At 37.4% G+C, this 22,364-nt stretch overlaps 2 protein-coding genes across 15 annotated transcripts in view; both read left to right on the top strand.

Annotated features, from left to right (window-relative positions):
* The window catches only part of PPFIA2 (PTPRF interacting protein alpha 2), a 501,553-nt gene that overhangs the window by 401,500 nt on the left and 77,689 nt on the right, over positions 1 to 22,364 (top strand). For all 14 annotated transcript variants that reach the window (XR_009736286.1, XM_061415641.1, XM_061415640.1 and 11 more), the window contains 6 exons: positions 229 to 364; positions 1,711 to 1,931; positions 11,114 to 11,351; positions 15,138 to 15,167; positions 19,954 to 20,084; positions 22,035 to 22,189. Coding sequence is in view for 13 of the 14 variants with exons in the window: in XM_061415641.1 (XP_061271625.1) it covers positions 229 to 364; positions 1,711 to 1,931; positions 11,114 to 11,351; positions 15,138 to 15,167; positions 19,954 to 20,084; positions 22,035 to 22,189 (911 nt within the window). In the remaining variant the exon portion in view is untranslated. The remainder of the gene's footprint in view (positions 1 to 228; positions 365 to 1,710; positions 1,932 to 11,113; positions 11,352 to 15,137; positions 15,168 to 19,953; positions 20,085 to 22,034; positions 22,190 to 22,364) is intronic.
* LOC133247168 (intraflagellar transport protein 22 homolog) lies at positions 15,972 to 19,013 on the top strand. The gene has a single exon (XM_061415646.1). It carries the CDS (start codon positions 17,056 to 17,058, stop codon positions 17,959 to 17,961), a length of 906 nt encoding a protein of 301 aa, XP_061271630.1. The 5' UTR covers positions 15,972 to 17,055; the 3' UTR covers positions 17,962 to 19,013.

Genomic DNA, 22,364 nt, shown 5'->3' with positions numbered 1-22,364 from the left:
TTCAATTGACTAGGGAGTTTGAAAATGATAATGAATAAACAGAAAGGCTTTTTAATATTCTAAAAGGAACCTGATCTTCAGAATGAACCTGAGACTGGAATGTATGACGTAAGCCTCTGAAGAGACCGCTAAGATTCATAACATATTTTCTCCCCCCTTGAGCGTTTGAGTTTTGTTGCGAATTAAGTGGTGGATGGTGATTTGCTGATAAGTTTTCCTCATTTCCAGAACTCATCTAGACACCTCCGCCGAGCTGCGGTACTCTGTTGGATCCCTAGTGGACAGCCAGTCTGATTACAGAACAACCAAAGTGATAAGAAGACCAAGGAGAGGCCGCATGGGTGTGCGGAGAGACGAGACAAAGGTTAAGCTTTTGATTTCAAGTCTTTGATGGTTTAAGTAAATACAGTCTTCCATTTTGGATAGTATTTTTATACTGAAAGCATTCATTTGTGTTAGTTTCAAGTGTGATATATGACAGATTTTTTTTTTTAACTATAGCTAACATAAAACCCCTGTGCACGTGCTAAGTTATTTTAGTCATATGTGACTCTTTATGACCCTATGGACTATAGCCCACCAGGCTCTTCTGTTCGTGGGACTCTCCAGGCAAGAATTCCCTTCTCTGGGGGATCTTCTCGACCCAGGGATCGAACGTGCATCTCTTATATCTCCTGCTTTGACAGGCAGGTTCTTTACCACTAGCACCATCTGGGAAGTCCAACATAAAACACCTTCTAGGTACCAAAAGTTGAACTAAGCATGTGTCAAGTATTTATTCATGTAACCTTATAAATTGAGTACTATTTTATACTAATTTCATATATGAAAAAAATTGAAGCCCAGGAATTTTATGTGTCCTACCTTGCATAGTCAGCCAAGTGATAAGATAATTGTATCTATATTTGAGTGATTTCAAATTATGCCATGTGGCCAAAAATGGCTTTTTGGGCAATATCACTTTTGTGGTCCCCCCCAAAATCATTTTACATCATCACAAAAATGAAAACCCACTTGCAAATAGCAGGAAATCTAGGACTGCTCTCTTTCGTTCAGCCATCTCCTGCCTTCAGGTCATAGCCTGAAATTTCAAGCACTGGTCTCTTGGTTACTTAAGACTGTTACTCATATGGAGGATTTATTGTATTAATTTTAAAAACATAGTCATGTAAATTGATGTGCCTTGGGCTTAAAAAAATCAATGAGGCATTTAAGCAACCAGAGCAGTGGAGATTAAATTAAATCTTTGCAATGTTTTTGCTACTTTGTTAGAATACAGGAGAAAGAATTCCTGTGTAATTTATTGTGTGATAATATGTGTTCCCTCAGGCTAATTATTAATAGTATAAGAAATGGAAGTGCTTAAGTACAAGTAAATAGAGATTGTTACATTTACAAAACATGAAAACATTGGAAACATAGATGCTTTAAAATAAGTACTACCTTGAATTGAGGTTGAACTAAAAATCATGCAGAAGTTTAACATTTTTATTCCTATTAAAATATTGATATTTATGCTGAAATTAGTACCTTCCATTACTTAAGTATCAAGGAACTATCTTATTGACATGATAAATAAAATGTTAATAATCAATTCTGCTTTTGCCAAGGAAGCTATAAAAGCGTGTGTGTTTTTGGTTTTTATTTTCAAAATAGTGCTTTGAAAATGAGCAAGATGAAATATACTGTAATTTTTCCTTTACCTTCCAGGTGAAATCTCTTGGAGATCATGAGTGGAATAGAACTCAACAAATTGGAGTGCTAAGCAGCCACCCTTTTGAAAGTGACACAGAGATGTCTGACATTGATGATGACGATAGAGAAACAATTTTCAGCTCAATGGATCTTCTCTCTCCAAGTGGTCATTCTGATGCCCAGACACTGGCCATGATGCTTCAGGAACAACTGGATGCAATCAACAAGGAAATCAGGTGAGTTCAATGATTTCTGATGGTCTCAAGGGATTGGTAGACCTTGATTCTAAAATTGTGTTCATCAAATCAGGAGCACTGGCATCCAGATACTCAGACCTCACCCTGCGCCTACGGAATCATAATGTACAGTTTCACAGTTTCCCAGGATAAACTTAGGACAGCTTTTATAAGAAACATATGTGAAAAATGCAGATTAATGATGTTCAGTTCAGTTCAGTTCAGTCACTCAGTCGTGTCCGACTCTTTGCGACCCCATGAACTGCAGCACGCCAGGCCTCCCTGTCCATCACCAACTCCCGGAGTTCACTCAGACTCACATCCATCGAGTCAGTGATGCCATCCAGCCATCTCATCCTCTGTCATCCCCTTCTCCTCCTGCCCCCAATCCCTCCCAGCATCAGAGTCTTTTCCAATGAGTCAACTCTTCGCATGAGGTTGCCAAAGTACTGGAGTTTCAGCTTTAGCAGCATTCTTTCCAAAGAACACCCAGGACTTATCTCCTTTAGAATGGACTGGTTGGATCTCCTTGCAGTCAATATTAGAGCAATATAAATGAATGAGGTAAAGGTGAAATCTTGGATCAGTTTTCCAAATGAATTGAATATCTGAGTAGAACTGGATCTTTAGTTTGATTAAACTTCAACCTATCTCTTACTCAACTATTTCTTCTAATTTGATTTTCCTTTACAATTAATAGAATGCCTAGAGTTTAAAACTGTATTCTTTTATTTAGCAAAACCATGTCACCTCTCACCAGGTTTTTCTGGAGTCGTGTATGGCCAATCATTTTAAAGTACAAAATTTCTTTTTTTTGAAGAGGAGGCAGTTTTTCCATTAGAATGTGTTTAAACATTATGAATGTTGTACTATGTTACATTATTAAAACTTGCTCTGGGATTCTGATCTTTCAGATCAGATCAGATCAGTCACTCAGTCGTGTCCGACTCTTTGCGACCCCATGAATCGCAGCACGCCAGGCCTCCCTGTCCATCACCAACTCCCGGAGTTCACTCAGACTCACGTCCATCGAGTCAGTGATGCCATCCAGCCATCTCATCCTCTGTCATCCCCTTCTCCTCCTGCCCCCAATTCCTCCCAGCATCAGAGTCTTTTCCAATGAGTCAACTCTTTGCATGAGGTGGCCAAAGTACTGGAGTTTCAGCTTTAGCATCATTCCTTCCAAAGAAATCCCAGGGCTGATCTCCTTCAGAATGGACTGGTTGGATCTCCTTGCAGTCCACGGGACTCTCAAGACTCTTCTCCAACACCACAGTTCAAAAGCATCAATTCTTCGGCGCTCAGCTTTCTTCACAGTCCAACTCTCATATCCATACATGACCACAGGAAAAACCAGAGCCTTGACTAGACAAACCTTTGTTGGCAAAGTAATGTCTCTGCTTTTGAATATGCTATCTAGGTTGGTCATAACTTTCCTTCCAAGGAGTAAGCGTCTTTTAATTTCATGGCTGCAGTCACCATCTGTAGTGATTTTGAAGCCCAGAAAAATAAAGTCTGACACTGTTTCCACTGTTTCCCCATCTATTTCCCATGAAGTGGTGGGACCAGATGCCATGATCTTCATTTTCTGAATGTTGAGCTTTAAGCCAACTTTTTCACTCTCCACTTTCACTTGCATCAAGAGGCTTTTGAGTTCCTCTTCACTTTCTGCCATAAGGGTGGTGTCATCTGCATATCTGAGATTATTGATATTTCTCCCAGCAATCTTGATTCCAGCTTGTGTTTCTTCCAGTCCAGCATTTCTCATGATGTTCTCTGCATATAAGTTAAATAAACAAGGTGACAATATACAGCCTTGACGAACTCCTTTTCCTATTTGGAACCAGTCTGTTGTTCCATGTCCAGTTCTAACTGTTGCTTCCTGACCTGCATACACATTTCTCAAGAGGCAGATCAGGTGGTCTGGTATTCCCATCTCTTTCAGAATTTTCCACAGTTTCTTGTGATCTACACAGTCAAAGACTTTGGCATAGTCAATAAAGCAGAAATAGATGTTTTTCTGGAACTCTCTTGCTTTTTCTATGATCCAGCGGCTGTTGGCAATTTGATCTCTGGTTCCTCTGCCTTTTCTAAAACCAGCTTGAACATCAGGAAGTTCATGGTTCACATATAGCTGAAGCCTGGCTTGGATTATTTTGAGCATTACTTTTCTAGCGTGTGAGATGAGTGCAATTGTGCGGTAGTTTAAGCATTCTTTGGCATTGCCTTTCTTTGGGATTGGAATGAAAACTGACCTTTTCCAGTCCTGTGGCCACGGTGAGTTCTCCAAATTTGCTGGCGTATTGAGTACAGCACTTTCACAGCATCATCTTTCAGGATTTGAAATAGCTCCACTGGAATTCCATCACCTCCACTAGCTTTGTTCCTAGTGATGCTTTCTAAGGGCCACTTCACTTCACATTCCAGGATGTCTGGCTCTAGGTCAGTGATCACACCATTGTGATTATCTGGGTCATGAAGATCTTTTTTGTACAGTTCTTCTGTGTATTCTTGCCATCTCTTCTTAATGTCTTCTGCTTCTGTTACGTCCATACCATTTCTGTCCTTTATCGAGCCCATCTTTGCATGAAATGTTCCTTTGGTATCTCTGATTTTCTTGAAGAGATCCCTAGTCTTTCCCATTCTGTTGTTTTCCTCTATTTCTTTGCATCGATCGCTGAAGAAGGCTTTCTTATCTCTTCTTGCTATTCTCTGGAACTCTGCATTCAGATGTTTATATCTTTCCTTTTCTCCTTTGCTTTTCACTTCTCTTCTTTTCACAGCTATTTGTAAGGCCTCCCCAGACAGCCATTTTGATTTTTTGCATTTCTTTTCTATGAGAATGGTCTTGATCCCTGTCTCCTGTACAGTGTCAAGAACCTCATTCCATAGTTCATCAGGCACTCTATCTATCAGATCTAGGCCCTTAAATCTATTTCTCACTTCCACTGTATAATCAGAAGGGATTTGATTTAGGTCATATCTGAATGGTCTAGTGGTTTTCCCTACTTTCTTCAATTTAAGTCTGAATTTGGCAATAAGGAGTTCATGGTCTGAGCCACAGTCAGCTCCTGGTCTTGTTTTTGCTGACTGTATAGAGCTTCTCCATCTTTGGCTGCAAAGAATATAATCAATCTGATTTCAACGTTGACCATCTGGTGATGTCCATGTGTAGAGTCTTCTCTTGTGTTGTTGGAAGATGGTGTTTGTTATGACCAGTGCATTTTCTTGGCAAAACTCTATTAGTCTTTGCCCTGCTTCATTCCATATTCCAAGGCCAAATTTGCCTGTTACTCCAGGTGTTTCTTGACTTCCTACTTTTGCATTCAAGTCCCCTATAATGAAAAGCACATCTTTTTTTGGGTGTTAGTTCTAAAAGGTCTTGTAGGTCTTCATAGAACCGTTCAACTTCAGCTTCTTCAGCGTTACTGGTTGGGGCATAGACTTGGATTACTGTAATATTGAATGGTTTGCCTTGGAAAAAAACAGAGATCATTCTGTCATTTTTGAGATTACATCCAAGTACTGCATTTTGGACTCTTTTGTTGACCATGATGGCCACTCCATTTCTTCTGAGGGATTCCTGCCTGCAGTAGTAGATATAATGGTCATCTGAGTTAAATTCACCCATTCCAGTCCATTTCAGTTCGCTGATTCCTAGAATGTCGACATTCACTCTTGCCATCTCTTGTTTGACCACTTCCAATTTGCCTTGATTCATGGACCTGACATTCCAGGTTCCTATGCAATATTGCCCTTTACAGCATCGGACCTTGCTTTGGGTGAATTTAAAAGGCACCATGATAATAAACTTCAGACTAACAGAATTCATATTCTTTGTGTAAGTGAAATATTATAATTAAGAGTAGTTATATTAGAATTTTTAATAATGTCATTTCTTAGAGAAGTCTAAGATTCAGAGCAAAATTGAGAGAAAAGTGGAGTGAGTTCCCATATACCTCCTGGCCTCAAACATGCATATCCTCCCCCATTGTCAACATCCTTAATAAGAGTAGTTTTTGTTACAACTGATGAACTTACATTGATGCAGCATATTTTTCAAATCCATAATTTACATTATGGTTCACCTTTTTTTTTTTAATGTCATTTTATTGTGGTAAAGAGGCTTCCCTGGTGGCTCAGACAGTAAAGGATCTTCCTGCAATCCAGGAGACCTGGATTTGATCTGTAAATTGGGAAGATCCCTTGAAGAAGAGAATGGCTACCTACTCTAGTATTCTTGCCTGAGAAATTCCATAGACAGAGGAGCCTGGGAGGCTATAGTCCATGGGGTCACAAAGAGTTGGACATGACTGAGTGACTAACACTATTGTAGTAAAAGTCACATAATATAGAACATACTATTTTAACCATTTCATGCAAAAACTGGCACAATAAAGGACAGAAATGGAATGGATCTAAGAGAAACAGGAGATGTTAAGAAGAGGTGGCAAGAATACACAGAAGATCTATACAAAAAAGATCTTAATGACCCAGATAACCGTGATAGTGTATCACTCACCTAGAGCCAAACATCCTGAACTATGAAATCAAGTGGGCCTTAGGAAACGTCACTATGAACAAAGCTAGTGAAGGTGATGGAATTCCATCTGACCTATTTCAAATCCTAAGAGATGATGCTTTAAAGTGCTGCACTCAATATACCAGCAAACTCAGAAAACTCAACAGTGGCCACAGGACTGGAAAAGGTCAGTTTTCATTCTAATCCCAAAGGAGGCAATGCCAAAGACTGTTCAAACCACCACACAATTGCACTCATTTCACATGCTAGCAAGGTAATGCTTGAAATTCTTCAAGCTGGGCTAAAACAGCATGTGAACTGAGAACTTCCAGATGTTCAAACTGGATTTAGAAAAGGCAGAGGAACCAGAGGTCAAATTGCCAAATCCATTGGATCATCGAAAAAGAAAGAGTTCCAGAAAAACATCTACTTCTTCTTTATTGAAGAAGTATGCCAAAGCTTTTGACTGTGTGGTATGGAAACTTCTGAAAGAGATGGGAATACCAGATCACCTAACCTGCCTCCTGAGAAATCTGTATGTAGGTCAATAAGCAGCAGGTAGAATCAGACATGAAACAATGGATTTGTTCCAAATTGGAAAAGGAGTATGCCAAGGCTGTATATTGTCACCCTGCTTATTTAACTTATATGAGGAGTACATTGTGTGAAATGCTGGGCTGGATGAAGCACAAGCTGGAATCAAGATTTCCAGGAGAAATATCAATAATCTCAGATATGCAGATGACACCATCCTTATGTCAGAAAGCAAAGAGAAATTAAAGAGTCTCTTGATGAAGGTGAAAGAGGAGAGTGAAAAAGCTGACTTAAAACTCAATATTCAAAAAACAAAGATCATGGCATCTGGTCCCATCACTTCATGGGAAGTAGATGGGGAAACAGTGGAAACAGTAACTTTATTTTCTTGGGTTCCAAAATCACTGAGGATGGTGACTGCAGCCATTAAATTAAAGGACACTTGCTCCTTGGAAGAAAAGTTATGACCAACCTAGATAGCATATTAAAAAGCAGAGACATTACTTTGCTCACAAAGGTCTATATAATCAAAGCTATGGTTTTTCCAGTAGTCATGTATGGGTGTGAGAGTTGGACCATAAAGAAGGCTGAGCACCTAAGAATTGATACTTTTGAACTGTGGTGTTGGAGAAGACTGTTGAGAGTCCCTTGGACTGCAAGCAGATCAAACTAGTCAATCCTAAAGAAAATCAGTCCTGAATATTCATTGGAGGGACAGATGCTGGAGCTGAAGCTCCCATACTTTGGCCAGCTGATATGAAGAACCAACTCATTAGAAAAGACTCATACTGAAAAAGATTGAAGGCAGGAGGAGAAGAGGATGACAGAGGCTGAGATGGTTGGATGGCATCACTGACTCAGTGAACATGAGTTTGAGCAAACTCCAGGAGATGGAGAAGGACAGTGAAGCCAGGCTTGTTTCAGGCCATGGGGTCTCAAAGAGTCAGGCATGACTGAGCAATTGAACAACAACATTTTAACCATGTTTATCTGTAGAGTTCAGTAACATGAAGTACATTCACATTGTTCTGCAACTCTTAACGTCACCCATCTTCTGAATTTTAACCTTCCTGGACTGAAACTCTGTCCCCATTAAACACTAACTCCCCATTCACCCTCCCCACCCTACCCCATGTCCTGGTTCCTGGCATCTACCAATGTACTTTCTGATGCTATGAACCTGACTATTCTAAATACCTCATATCAGAGGAATCAAACAGTATTTGCACATTTTGGTTCACTGTTGGTTGTCTGGAAAATTTATGATGATGTATACCCAATATCATGATATCATACAGACAGAATATTTTTACTGACCGAAAAACTCACTGTGCTCTCTCTATTCATCCCTTTCCCCATCCCAACCCCTGGAAATCCCTCATCTTTTTTTTGTATCCATGGTTGCCTTTTCCAGAGTGTCATATATTTGGACTCATACAATATGTAGCCTCTTCAGATTGGTTTATTTTGTTTAATCATATGCATTTATTGTTCCCCCATGTCTCTTCATGGCTTGATAGCTCATTTCATTTTAGCACTGAATGTTATTCCATTGTATAAATGTACCAATTTATGTATCCATTCACCTACTGAAGGATATCTTAGTTGTTTCTAAGTTTGGACAATCATGGATAAAATTGTTCTAAACGTCTATGTGCAGGTTTTTGTGTGGACCTCAGCTCTCATATTCTTTGGGTAAATATCAAGGAACACAATTATTGAATTATATATTAAGAGTATGTTTAGTTTTGTAAGAAATTGCCAAACTTTTCCAAAGTAAATATGTAAAAAGAAAACTTTGTGGTGATCATTACCTTCAAATTAAAGATTATATATCATTGGAAATCACAGTAATCCATTTATACTTAAGAGGAAGATATCTCAGGATGGATCAAATTGCCAACATCTGCTGGATCATGGAAAAAGCAAGAGAGTTCCAGAAAAACATCTATTTCTGCTTTATTGACTATGCCAAAGCCTTTGACTGTGTGGATCACAAGAAACTATGGAAAATTCTGAAAGAGATGGGAATACCAGACCGCCTGACCTGCCTCTTGAGAAATCTGTATGCAGGTCAGGAAGCAACAGTTAGAACTGGACATGGAACAGCAGACTAGTTCCAAATAGGAAAAGGAGTATGTCAAGGCTGTATATTGTCCCCCTGCTGATTTAACTTATATGCAGAGTACATCATGAGAAATGCTGGACTGGAAGAAGCACAAGCTGGAATCAAGATTGCTGGGAGAAATATCAATAACCTCAGATATGCAGATGACACCACCCTTATGGCAGAAAGTGAAGAGGAACTAAAGAACCTCTTGATGAAAGTGAAAGAGGAGAGTGAAAAAGTTGGCTTAAAGCTCAACATTCAGAAAACAAAGATCATGGCATCCGGTCCCATCACTTCATGGGAAATAGATGGGGAAACAGTGAAAATAGTGTCAGACTATTTTGGGGGCTCCAAAATCACTTCAGGTGGTGATTGCAGCCATGAAATTAAAAGATGCTTACTCCTTGGAAGGAAAGTTATGACCAACCTAGACAGCATATTAAAAAGCAGAGAGATTACTTTGCCAAAAAAGGTACGTCTAGTCAAGACTATGGATTTTCCAGTGGTCATGTATGGGTGTGAGAGTTGGACTGCGAAGAAAGCTGAGTGCCAAATAATTGATGCTTTTGAACTGTGGTGTTGGAGAAGACTCTTGAGAGTCCCTTGGACTGCAAGGAGATCTAACCAGTCCATCCTAAGAGACCAGTTCTGGGTGTTCATTGGAAGCACTGATGTTGAAGCTGAAACTCCAGTACTTTGGCCACCTCATGCAAAGAGTTGACTCATTGGAAAAGACCCTGATGCTGGGAGGGATTGGGGGCAGGAGGAGAAGGGATGGCAGAGGATGAGATGGCTGGATGACATCACCAACTCGATGCACATGAGTTTGTGTGCACTCCGGCAGTTGGTGATGGACAGGGAGGCCTGGCATGCTATGAATCATGGGGTCGCAAAGAGTCAAAAATGACTGAGCGACTGAACTGAACTAAACTGATCTCAGGAGAGATGTTTCTAACCCCCATTTTTCAAATAAATTATATGGGTACACAGTTTTATTATAACAATATGCAAATTGTGTATAGATTCAGCTTAAATAGGATCTTTGCAGCAACCCCGCTAATGTTCTTTATTCTTTGTCTTTGTAATAAATAATTTGTGTATATTCTTGAAATTTCTCCCTGATAAAGAAAAATAGTAATAGTGATTTGTCTTCTCAAAAGCATTTACAGCAATAGTTTTTCTTAAAACATTTAACTATCTAGCATATATACATTATTTAAATTGCTTAGTGCTTATGTAAAAGCAAGTTGGCTAAGTCAGGGTTTTATTTGGTCAAATTATAATTATGAATGACCATTTTTTGAGGAGTCTATCAATCATACTTTTTCACTGGATAGGAGGTAAGAGTCAATGACCTTGTTGAGACTTGAGTTCTTAAAAGTCTCACATATTAGTTCCTAAGTACAAATGTAAGATTAAGATTGGAGGCAGTAATTAACTAGACACTCAAAGTTTTAAAAGAGTTTTAACAGGTAGCAGTATAGAAAACGGAGAAGGCAATGGCACCCCACTCCAGTACTCTTGCCTGGAAAATCCCATGGACGGAGGAGCCTGGTAGGCTGCAGTCCATGGGGTCGTGTGAAGAGTAGGACATGACTGAGCAACTTCACTTTCACTTTTCACTTTCATGCATTGGAGAAGGAAATGGCAACCCACTCCAGTGTTCTTGCCTGGAGAATCCCAGGGACGGGGAGCCTGGTGGGCTGCCGTCTATGGGGTCTCACAGAATCGGACACGACTGAAGCAACTTAGCAGCAGCAGCAGCAGCAGTATAGAAAGGGTATCAAACTGTAAACCCAAGGGATTATATGTCATTTGAAAAAAAAGATTTTCTAGTTCTCAGCCAAGAAGTCTCTGGAATTTATTGAAAGTTATATTGTCTAGGGAAAAAATAAAAATGTTAGATTTGATATAAAAATATTCAGTTATTTATTCATTTATTTATTTGATGAATTCCAAATATTAATAACTTTATAACGACATGTAATGTATCAAAATTAAACTAATATCTTTCAGACTAATTCAAGAAGAAAAAGAATCCACAGAGTTACGTGCTGAAGAAATTGAGAACAGAGTGGCTAGTGTGAGTCTGGAAGGCCTGAATTTAGCAAGGGTCCACCCAGGTACCTCCATCACTGCCTCGGTCACAGCTTCTTCGCTGGCCAGCTCGTCTCCCCCTAGTGGACACTCAACACCAAAGCTCACACCTCGAAGTCCTGCCAGGGAAATGGATCGGATGGGAGTCATGACACTGGTATGATGTGTCCAGAGAACCTTTGCTTCCATTAGAATTACTGATGCATTAGCTAAAATTTATTGGATATTTCTTCTCATCTAAAAGCTTTCTGTGTGTTTTATCATTTTTCTCTTTTTCTTAACAAACCTATGTGATAAGTACAAATATTAATCCAACTATTTCATATTAATATGAAATATTAATAAATATGAAATTAATATTTCACATTAATATTTCCTCATTTCATAAATGAGGAAACAAAGCCTAATAAAAACCTATGTGATAAGTACAAATATTAATCCAACTGTAAAATAAGGAAATGAAGCCTACACAGCTATAATTTCCCAAGGCCACATAATTAGTAAATGGAAGGAAGAGCAGAAATCTAAATATCACATCAGAAATCTGAATAATTTAAACCGTTAAGTTCATTTTTACTGATGACATCTTGATGAAGTACATTGAGACTGGGTGTTTTTTTTTTAACACAGTTTCAAAAATATTTATTATAATTGCTTCAATACACCAACATAGAATGTTATAATTTTATAATGTAAAATTATAATTCTAAAAGAAGAGCTTAAATTCTAAAACAATAGCAGCAATTTCCTGAGCCTTATAATTCCATGTCAAAAGTTTCACCCTTCTTTATCCTTTAATCTTTTATTTCATGTATCTTCCTTTGAGATTAAAAGTCAGAAATCTAAATTACGAAGTACTCTTAACATATGAAAGAAAAATTAAAATACCCCTTGCCAAAAATAATATAGGCAGAGTGACTGCTGACTGTCATGATGTTTAGTCACTTTATTCTCATGATAACATTTGAAAATCTAAGGGCATTATCTTGACCATAAGTAATTGAAATGTTGAGGGTATGGATAAGTGTCCTTGTTCAACACAGCTAGTAAAGAGGAGCTGAATTTTTCTTCAAATTTGCTAAGTCAAAAGCATATACTATTTTATCTTTGTTGTTTTCAGTGATTAGGAGGGAAACATATTTCAATATATTTTCTGTGATTACCTGGGAAATATGTTGAAAGGACAACAATAGTGAAGATGTAAATATTCTGAACTCTTTATGAGGGAAAAGTCTATGTTTTGTCATGAATATTAGAACTATATTAAAACAATAAAATTTAAATTAAAAATAAAAGTTTGGAGATGGAGATTAATTAAAACATAAATAGATCAAATAATAGATGATATTCTGCAAAAATCTTGTACAAGTATAACAAATGGAGGAGAAATTAATAATAGGACAGAAGAATATGAATATAAGTGTATATAGTATTTCTGGTCAGAAGGCTGTGAAGCCTCTGTAAAAAGTGTCACAATGCCTGCATCTGTGTACGTGTGTATAATATATGAACAATGAAGTTTAATTCAATTTCTAAATGATCGTTAAATAAATCTTTAAAAAAATATGTTGCAATAATGTGTATTGTGGTAAAAAATGGCATTAGAATTAATATATATAAATGCACACATGTGTGCATATATGTATGTCTGTGTGTGTGTGTGTGTGTGTGTATATATATATATATAATATTCTCACCCCAAGGGGAAAACTACCTTGTAAATAAATGATTTTTAGATTTTATCTTCATAAAATTTCTCCTATGTATATCAGTTTAGGTATGTTTTTCTTTAATTTTGCACTGAAAATTGGAACAGAAGGCTATTTATGAGGCAGTATTTCCTATATCCAAAGTCTTTACAATTATGAAACTTCCAGGCAATAAAATCTATATAAAAGAGAAATGATGAAAAAAAATTAAAAAGGAAATACTTCCTTCAACCATTGAGTATCCTGCTGCTGCTGCTGCTGCTAAGTCGCTTCAGTCGTGTCCTATTCCTTGCTTATTTCCAGATGGAAAATCCAAATAAAGACCAACTAATCAAAGCGGATCCCAGCTAGATACAGCACAACCTTTTAGCCAGTGTACTAAGATAAACTAACCCAATATACTGAGCTACATTTTGATCTATGACCAAATTATGATCTCCTTATTTTAGAAATCTAGGAACTGAACTTCCTTGGTGGTCCAGTGGTTAAGACTCCACACGTCCACTAAAGGGAACACAGTTTTGATCCTTAGTCAGGGAACTGAAATCCCACAGGCCGTGGGGTATGCCCTCCCCTCTAAAATCTGGGAACCATCCATCTGATTAGAGTCATTAAAAACGATATTGTATTTGGCTTAGTTTCTGCATGTGCAATTTATGCTATGTATATTGATGATCTACTTGTCATCAAAGCTGTAGTAAGAATATTGGCCCACAAGGGTATAATTTACTTAGCATTCAAGCCAAGAGAACTTTGATTATTTCTGTACTGCTATTATTTTCTACACTTTTTCAGCCTATTATTTTGACCTTTTAAGTATTTTCATTATATATTAGCATTATAACCCTTGACAGTGTTGTTATTTTTATAATAACAAAATAATATATTTGTATCCATTTAGACATAATGTTTGGTTGTGTATGAATAGGATGCCACTGCTCTCATGCATTTTCTTGAGCAGTTATAAATAAAACAATGGTAAATGAACATTACTATACTATAATTAGAGTACTTAAAAGCTATTTAGAGAATTTCCTGAGGGTAAAAAGGAAAAAAGTAAACAAAAATTAAACATTTAAAATGTTTAATATCTGACTCAATAAAACAAAAAATAAAATCCAGGAGGTCCTTATCACCTAGTAGAACTCTGTCATCAAATTCATTTTGTTACGGTGAAAGACAGGTTTTCCTTTACCTGTAGAAAATACTGGAGAAAAAAAAAATTTTGTTGGATGTAATTCATGTTTGAATATAAATTTGAAATCAAAGCAAAATTTGAAATTTTAGGGACAGACAAGCAGAGATTTAAAAGACATTGTATTCACTCATATTGTTTATATTTACATATTTAGCAAACATAGGTATTTGTCCTGGTGGTAAAACCTATTGATATCTACCTTTACCTCACCACAAATCCAGAGGCATAAATAACGTTAGTGATATCTAGTTATTTAGAATATTGAATGAGGTAAATCAACCCAATTTTCCATGGCAACAGAAATGTAAAGTGTATTGAAATAGTTTAACAAGTGTTTTCCTTACATAAGAAAAATTAACAAATATTAAGTGAATAAATTTTATGAGGTCATAAAGAAATAACTTTTTCATTTTGTTTAATTCTGTAAGAGAGCACTATGAAGAAAACAGAAGCCGCAGATATATGCTGTACTTACTGAAGCCAGAGTTTTCGGTATTTGGGTAATAGCATCTGAGAAAGCAGAAGCTTTCAGTATTTCAGATGTCAGAAAGTTTGAGATCACGTAGGAATAGCATAACTGCCCAAAGGAGGTCCAAGGCCCGCATAGGCAAGATAAAAGGGAATGTTTATAAACTACTTGTGTGTGCATTGGCTCTCCCTTTACACATAGTCTTCTTCACTCCCATCTATATTTCCTTGGGAGGATATAGTCCCATATTTACTTCTGGCTAGTCACTTCATGTATGTTTCATATTCCCTAAGGTCTGTGTCTCACAGCTCATGTTTCAGGCACGTACACATGATCCCTTCATGAAGACCTGCCCCTCTACCTTGCCATCTAGGAAGTTTCCTCTTGAAAATAGCTCCCTGGAGGAATGCTTTTATAGTGATTAAAATACATTTATTTTGAAAAGAATGGAATGAAAGTTTAAAAAAAGAAAGTTAAATTATAACTACTATTTAAATTTGTGACCTGGCCAAATGATAATCATTAACTGGTTCTGTTTTGTCTTGTTTTTATTACTGCCAATCATAGCCAAGTGATCTAAGGAAACATCGGAGAAAGGTACTGTACATTTCTTTGATATGATTATTAATTGAATGTTATTTTTTCTATGAAAGATTTAAAATTATCTTTCTGATAATTGAAGCATTTTATTAACATAAAAATATTAAAAATATTTAAGTGCTTTTGAATTGCTTAAATGCAATCATAAGAGCAAATGTCTAAAGATAAAATTGTTTATACTTTCTAGGGTAATGTTTAGACTGTGGGGACTAAATTATCCTGATTTTCCACAGAATTTATAGACCTCTTTTGGAATAATTAGACAGTTTACTGTTGATACTAGAATAGTGATGCTTGTTTTAAAATGTAGGTTTTAACATTGTTGTTGTTCAGTCACTAAGTTATGTCTGATTCTTTGTGACCTCATGAACTGCAGCACACCAGGCTTCGCTGTCCTTCACTGTCTCCCAGAGTTTACTTAGTTACATAAGACAAGCAAATCAAGAAACAATTACCAATAAAAGATAAAAGATAGCTTTTACTATCTTTAGTAAATAAAAGATAGCTTTTATTTTTAAATAAAAGATAAAAGATAGCTTCTTACTCATACTTCCCAAGAGCCCGGGCATGCCATGATATGTCTGGCCAAGGGGAAGCACCAGGTCAAGACTCAGAAAGTGTGAGGAGAAATCATGGGCAGGAATGTTTATTGTGAAGGTAAATAGGGTCGCAAAGAGTCGGATACGACTGAGCAACTGAACTGAACTGAAGGTAAGCAGGCTTAGGACTGACTAGTTTGAGTCATTTCAGTGGGTCATAGGGTCTCGGGTCTATCTCTAGTTGTCTGACACCTAGCCTGTGATGATTAAGGCAGAAGAATAGTGCCTCCTAGAGGGTAAGGACTTCCCTAATAGCTCAGCTGGTAAAGAATCTGCCTGCAGTTCAGGAGACCCAGGCTCTATCCCTGGGTCAGGAAGATCCCCTGGAGAAGGGAATGGCAACCCACTCCAGTATTCTTGCCTGAGAAATCCCATGGACAGAGGAGCCTGGCGGGCTACAGTCCAGGGGTTTGCAAGAGTCAGACACAATTTAGTGACTGAACCACAATCAGAGTGCAAGAGCCAGATAGAAAAGATGATTTGGGATACTGATCTAGAGTGTTTGGTGTGCATATGGAAGGCACACTCCAGGAACATAGTTTGCTATCTCTAGGAATTAGCTAGCCCAGGGAGGGGCATTCTCAGCATGGCTCCAGATACTACTTTCCTGTTTAGAATGAAGTCAAGAGAATAAATCTTGGGTATAGGAAACAAGCTTCCCTTGTGGCTCAGCTGGTAAATAATCTGCCCACAATGCAGGAGACCTGGGTTTGATCCCTGGGTTAGAAACAAAATGGAATAAAGTTCAGATTCACAAAATAACATTGTGTTAGATAATTGAGAGTGGAAGAGCTCAGATTCAGGAAATCAGATGGGACAAATTTTAAAGATTCAACCTACTATCCAATACATAAATAAATCTATTTTTCAGCATCTTCAAGATGTGATAATCAGCTTATGCCCAAATACTTCTGCAACTAGGGAACTTTTTTTTTTTTTAATTAAGGGAATCATAGTATGCTTACATGACCTAAATTGATTGCATTTTCTTTTTATTGTCCATCATCTATCTTCTTTTAGTATCTTCTCCTTGACGCTATCCGTTAGTTCTCAACTGCCAAATTTATCACGCATAATGTTATTACCACTTGTCTTTGACTTCCTTCACCACTTAAAAGGATTATACTGGAAATACAGGAAGAAATCTGAGTATATGATATGTGAAATAATTTCAGTGTGCATAAGAGGGGGAAAAAATGTAAAGGAAGATCTTGTGCAGAAATAAAGCCTCAGGGAATTTAGGGAATATAGAAAGATGATTGGTAAGAAAGGAAGGTTATAGTGCGATGACTTCCGCTCCGCGCAGACTGCAGCGCGGACTCAAGCGGCGCCTGCGTGGGCCCGGGACTGAGTTGCTGAAGGCCAGAGTCCTCCTTGGGGGCCCCTGCGAGAGTGGAAAAACCATTTTGGCCTACTTTCTGACACAAGCTTCTGATATCACTGAATACAACCCAACCCAAGGAGTGAGGATCCTGGAATTTGAGAATCCACGTGTTACCAGCAAACAACGAAGGCGCGGGTGTGAATTTGAGCTCTGGGATTGTGGTGGTGATCCAGAGTTCGAGTCTTACTGGCCAGCCCTAATGAAGGACTCTCATGGGGTGGTGATCGTCTTCAATGCCAGCATCCTAAGTCACCTGAAGGAAATTGAGATGTGGTATTCCTATTTCGTTCAGCAGCAGTTCTTACAGAATACTCCGTGTCTGTTAATTGCACACCACACACCAGGCTCCAGAAGTGACAAAGAAAACCCAGCTCTGGCACCACCCTTGAACAAGCTGAAGCTGGTGCACTCGAATCTTGAGGACTACCCGGAAGAGATCAGGATGGAATTCATCCAGTATTTAAGAAGCATAATCAACTTAGTGTCCGAGAGCAGAGACCTGGAGGAGATGTCCACATCCCAAATGAAGTTAATATCAGTGCAGAGCCTGAAGTCCATCCACCTAAGAAGGTTCTCCTTTCCCTTTGGCTGTGAAGGCATTTTCTTTATTTGCCCCAAAGACCAGTCAGCCAGGGAGTTGACTCCCTACCGTCTATTCTCTATCCTTAGTTCAGCTGAGAAAATCCTACTGTTGAATTCTGATTCCTTTGCCCCAGATCTCTCCAAAGAGCTGAAAAGGCAAGGTGATTTTTTTTTTTTTTTTTTGCCATCTTCCATATGTCATGTCATTCAAGTTGTGGAATTGTAAAAAAGAAAGAAAGAAAAAAGAAAGGTTACAGAAAGAAAACCACAAACTAACATTTATTGTATATCAGGGTAAGGAGTTATATGCGTGATTTAATTTGCACTTCAAAAGAAATTAAACTGAGTATATTCACTTCTATTTTATTGATAAGAAAATTTAATCTTAGAGTAGATAAGTTATTAGTACATGTCACTCAATAAAGAAGAGAAGTCAAGATTCAAATCCATCTCTGAATCTGAAGTCTTTCTCTTCCACTTTACTCATATAGCATGAGATTTAAGTATTATTCAGCGAAAGGGTTTGTGTTTAATGTTTTTAAGAGCTGATATTTTGAAAGTTGGCCTAGTTTGACCTGCCATCTGGAGAGAAGAAGGTGTTTTATAAGAGGGTGTTTCAGAGGAAAAGTCTGAAAACAGAAATAATCAGGCTTCCCAGAAACAATTGTGGAAAACAATCTTGGTAAAATAATGGAACTGTGAAAACATAAATATGTATTAGGAAGAGTTTTGAAATACGCTTTACAAGTTTAGATGAGATGTGAGTTTAGAAAGGGTTTTCCATAGTATCAACATTATGCTGAAAGCAGTTCTTGAAAAAGATTCTTCTAATAGCACTATATTCATTGAAATGGAGAAAAGAGATCTTATTAAGATGTCCTATCCTGTTAAGGGCTTCTCAGGTGGCTCAGTGGTAAAGAATCCACCTGCAGTGCAGGAGAAGGAGATGAGTGTTTGATCCCAGGTCAGGAAGAGCCCCTGGAACAACAGATGACAACCCACTCCAGTATTTTTGCCTGGAGAATACCATGAACGGAAGAGCCTGGCAGGCTACAGCCCATGGTGTTGCAAAGACTGAAGCGACTGAGAACACATGCACTGTGCTGGTAAAAGTAACCTAGGTTTGAATGACAAGAGCCCAGACAGACACTTGTATTGTTTCTCCAATACATGAAGTATCACATATAAACACACTTAAGTATAATAGCTTAATGTAAAGAAACTAGCGAGACATTTATAGACAGAAGACGAGAACATAGTTTTAAACCTTTTGTTATAGCCCTATTGAGACATTTCTTCATCAGAACTTCTAGAACCATACATCTTTCAGCTACGGTTTCCACAATCTTTCAATCTCTCTCTCTCTCTCTATATATATATATATAATGCACAGTGGTACTATGAAAAATGCAGCATTGTTTTTAAAAATTTTTATCATACAATTCAGTTGGTTGTTGAAAAGTCTTATTTTAATACAGTTCTGTATATCCATCTCTGGCAAAATTTATGGTATCATGAATTGTTCTGGACTTGGAACTAAATTCTTTAAAGAAATCCCTTTCATCGCATCTGCTTATGGTGAACTGTATGTCTTTCTCAATTTTCCCATAAGAAGTAGTGAAATTAAACAGTTTGCGAAAATTCCATTCTTACCTTTATTATTCTCACTTTAAAAAGAAAGTTTTTTTCTTATAAACTGCAGCTTTTTTTTTTTAATATCTGGGAACACATTTAATTAGCCTGATTTAAAACACCCTATCTGATAACATTTTATTTTGTCAAATTCTCACTTCAAAAGTCTCCCACTTAAAATATGACTATGCATATTTTTAGTGAATTAGTTCAAATATGTGTTCAATAACTTTGTAAAGCTTTTACATTCTGATATATTTAATGGATTCCAAGATAGCTTTTCCATAGTCCCTAGATATTGATGTATGGTGTTTATTTACAGTTAACTAATATTTTTATGTAGTAAGTCCATTTATGTGTGTGTATGTCTCTTTTAACTGGAGTGTCTTAACTTTTAAATAGTTATGAAATTCCTGCTCTTTAATAATGTGAGTTTTTATGTGTAAGACTTATATGCCCTAAATTTCTTGTTTTGCTTTTATATTATAATTACTCAAATAGCCTTGCTTTAATGAGTCTCTATTTTCATCAGTTTCAGTTAAAATTTAGAAAAAGTGAATCTGGTGTATTTTTTTTTTGCTTCCAGATTGCAGTGGTAGAAGAAGATGGTCGGGAGGATAAAGCAACCATTAAATGTGAAACTTCTCCTCCCCCTACCCCTAGAGCCATCAGGATGACTCACACCCTCCCTTCTTCCTACCATAATGATGCCCGAAGGTATGACCTTCCCAGCGCACTGCCACTGTATGTCCTCCTCCCCCAAGTATTCCTTTTAGTGTTATCAGACTGCTTAAAATGTATATAAAGTTTTTTATTTGAGCTGTAATTCTCCTTCTCCCTCTTCACAATATCACTTGTGAAAAAGCCGAATTTTCATTCTGAGATCAAATTTTCATTTTTAGAATTAACTGTATATTTTTAATCTTGTTACTAAATGGAGTCAAAGTATAGGAAGTACTGGTCAGGACTAGTTACCAAAAACTAAAGAGATTCCAAGGCAAGACTATAAGCTTGGCTTCTAGTGTAAAGATAATGAAGATCTTCAAGTCCATGATGGAACCCCAGCTACTTTTAACAGACAGGTATGTAAATCACCCTATGGGTGCTGCTACTGCCAGCTCTAAAGCTCCTCCTTAGAGAAGGAAAAAAAAAACTGAAATATTAAAAGAAGAGATAAGTTTACATGGGAAAATACCCTATTTGTCATAGCAACTCATCATACTGTCCTTTCCATCTGCCTAAAAATTGAAGCAGATTTCTATAATAACTAATGCCATAAATAAATACATCTAAGCATACAATTTACATCTTAAATGTATGTTCTTTCACTGTCATCATTTATAGCATCTCTGAACATGTAACTGAATATAATGATTTAAGTAAGAATCTATCGTCTAACTAATGTGTTTTACAATAAACATTTTTGAAAAGACTTTTTTGTGATATCAAGCATTTTTTCTTTGTTTTATTTTTATTTCCTAATGTGAAAGTTATTCCAGGTTCAAAATTTATACTTAGTGTGTTGTGTGTGTTAGGCACTCGGTCGTGTCTGACTCTTTGCAATCCCAGGGACAGTAGCCTGCCAGGATCCTTTGTCCATGGAACTCTCCAGGAAAGAATACTGGAATGGGTTACTGTTCCCTTCTCCAGTAGATCTTCCTGACCCAGGGATTAAACCGAGGTCTCCTGCATTGCAGGCAGATTCCTTACTGTCTTACTGAACTCAGATTAATTAAGATGAATAAGTACAGTTAAATAATTCATCATGATACTGTCAAATTAGCAGCTATAAAAATGATAACAGTATCATCGAACCTATCCTATTAAAAGTGTTAAATACATTGACCAGGGATGGAACCTAGATCAGCTTGCTTGGAAATCATTTCAGCTTATCATGTACCTACAAGACCTGAGAACTATAAGGAAAATATACAGTGATCACTAGGGTATATGATTTGTTACTTCAAAATCTCACCCAGATGATTTAAAATTCAACAAATTAAGCACAAAAACTGAGAAAGATACCAAGAGGAAAATCCAGTTAAACCATGGGCTAGAATATGAGCATAAACTTCATTAGTTATATTTAAATTTCTTGTCATAGGTCATTATGTTAAAGATCTAAAAAAATAAACTGCAAGAAAGAAATATGTAAAGGGTCCTGGACTAAATTATAGAAGGTCACTTCACATGAACTTAATAAACCAATCTATGTTCATTGATTGGTTTGATATTGTATGAAAAATAAGGAAAAATACTAGGAAAAATATTTTCTAGAGAAAATTTGGAGGCTGAGGGTCCTAAGGCTGAGGAAATCATACTTTAATGTGCTTAAGAAGAAACATGGGAGGCAAAGGAGAAAGTAGCATTCAAGTGTACTTGTTCCTCCTTTGGTGCCTTTATCAAGGAATTAGGTCTTATGTACCCTGTGGAAGATCCCCTGGAGGGCATGGCACCCCACTCCAGTATTCTTGCCTGGAGAAGCCTATGGACAGAGGAGCCTGGCGGGCTGCAGTCCATGGGCTCGCAAAGAGTCAGACACGACTGAATGACTTAGCACGCACGCCCCTTGTGGATGTTGCAGAATTGTCTTGTGACAGGTACAGTCTTGTGTGCCTGCTGAATGTTGCACCAAAGCAAGCAGTTTTCCCTCTTTTATGTTTGCAGTAGTTTATCTGCCTCCCTCGAGCCCGAAAGCCTTGGGCTTGGCAGTGCCAACAGCAGCCAAGACTCTCTTCACAAAGCCCCCAAGAAGAAAGGAATCAAGTCTTCAATAGGACGTTTGTTTGGTAAAAAAGAAAAAGCTCGTCTTGGGCAACTCCGTAAGTATGCATGTTTGACTTTCCACTGCCACTCATTTTCCTTACTTTTTAATACCCATCTATCTTTCATCTTATTTCCCCTACCTGATAAACTTTCTAGTTGAATCATCTTGTAACCGATTTAGCTGAATAATGCTTGGTAAAAGTTTCAAAGGAAGATATAAAATTTCCAATC

Source organism: Bos javanicus, chromosome 5 (assembly GCF_032452875.1).
Source record: "Bos javanicus breed banteng chromosome 5, ARS-OSU_banteng_1.0, whole genome shotgun sequence".
Taxonomy (NCBI): Eukaryota; Metazoa; Chordata; class Mammalia; order Artiodactyla; family Bovidae; genus Bos; species Bos javanicus.
This window is presented reverse-complemented; position numbering and strand designations above follow the sequence as displayed.

Bases quoted from the DNA above. Each gene is read 5' to 3' on its own strand.
- LOC133247168 (XM_061415646.1), top strand. From the start codon at position 17,056: ATGACTTCCGCTCCGCGCAGACTGCAGCGCGGACTCAAGCGGCGCCTG.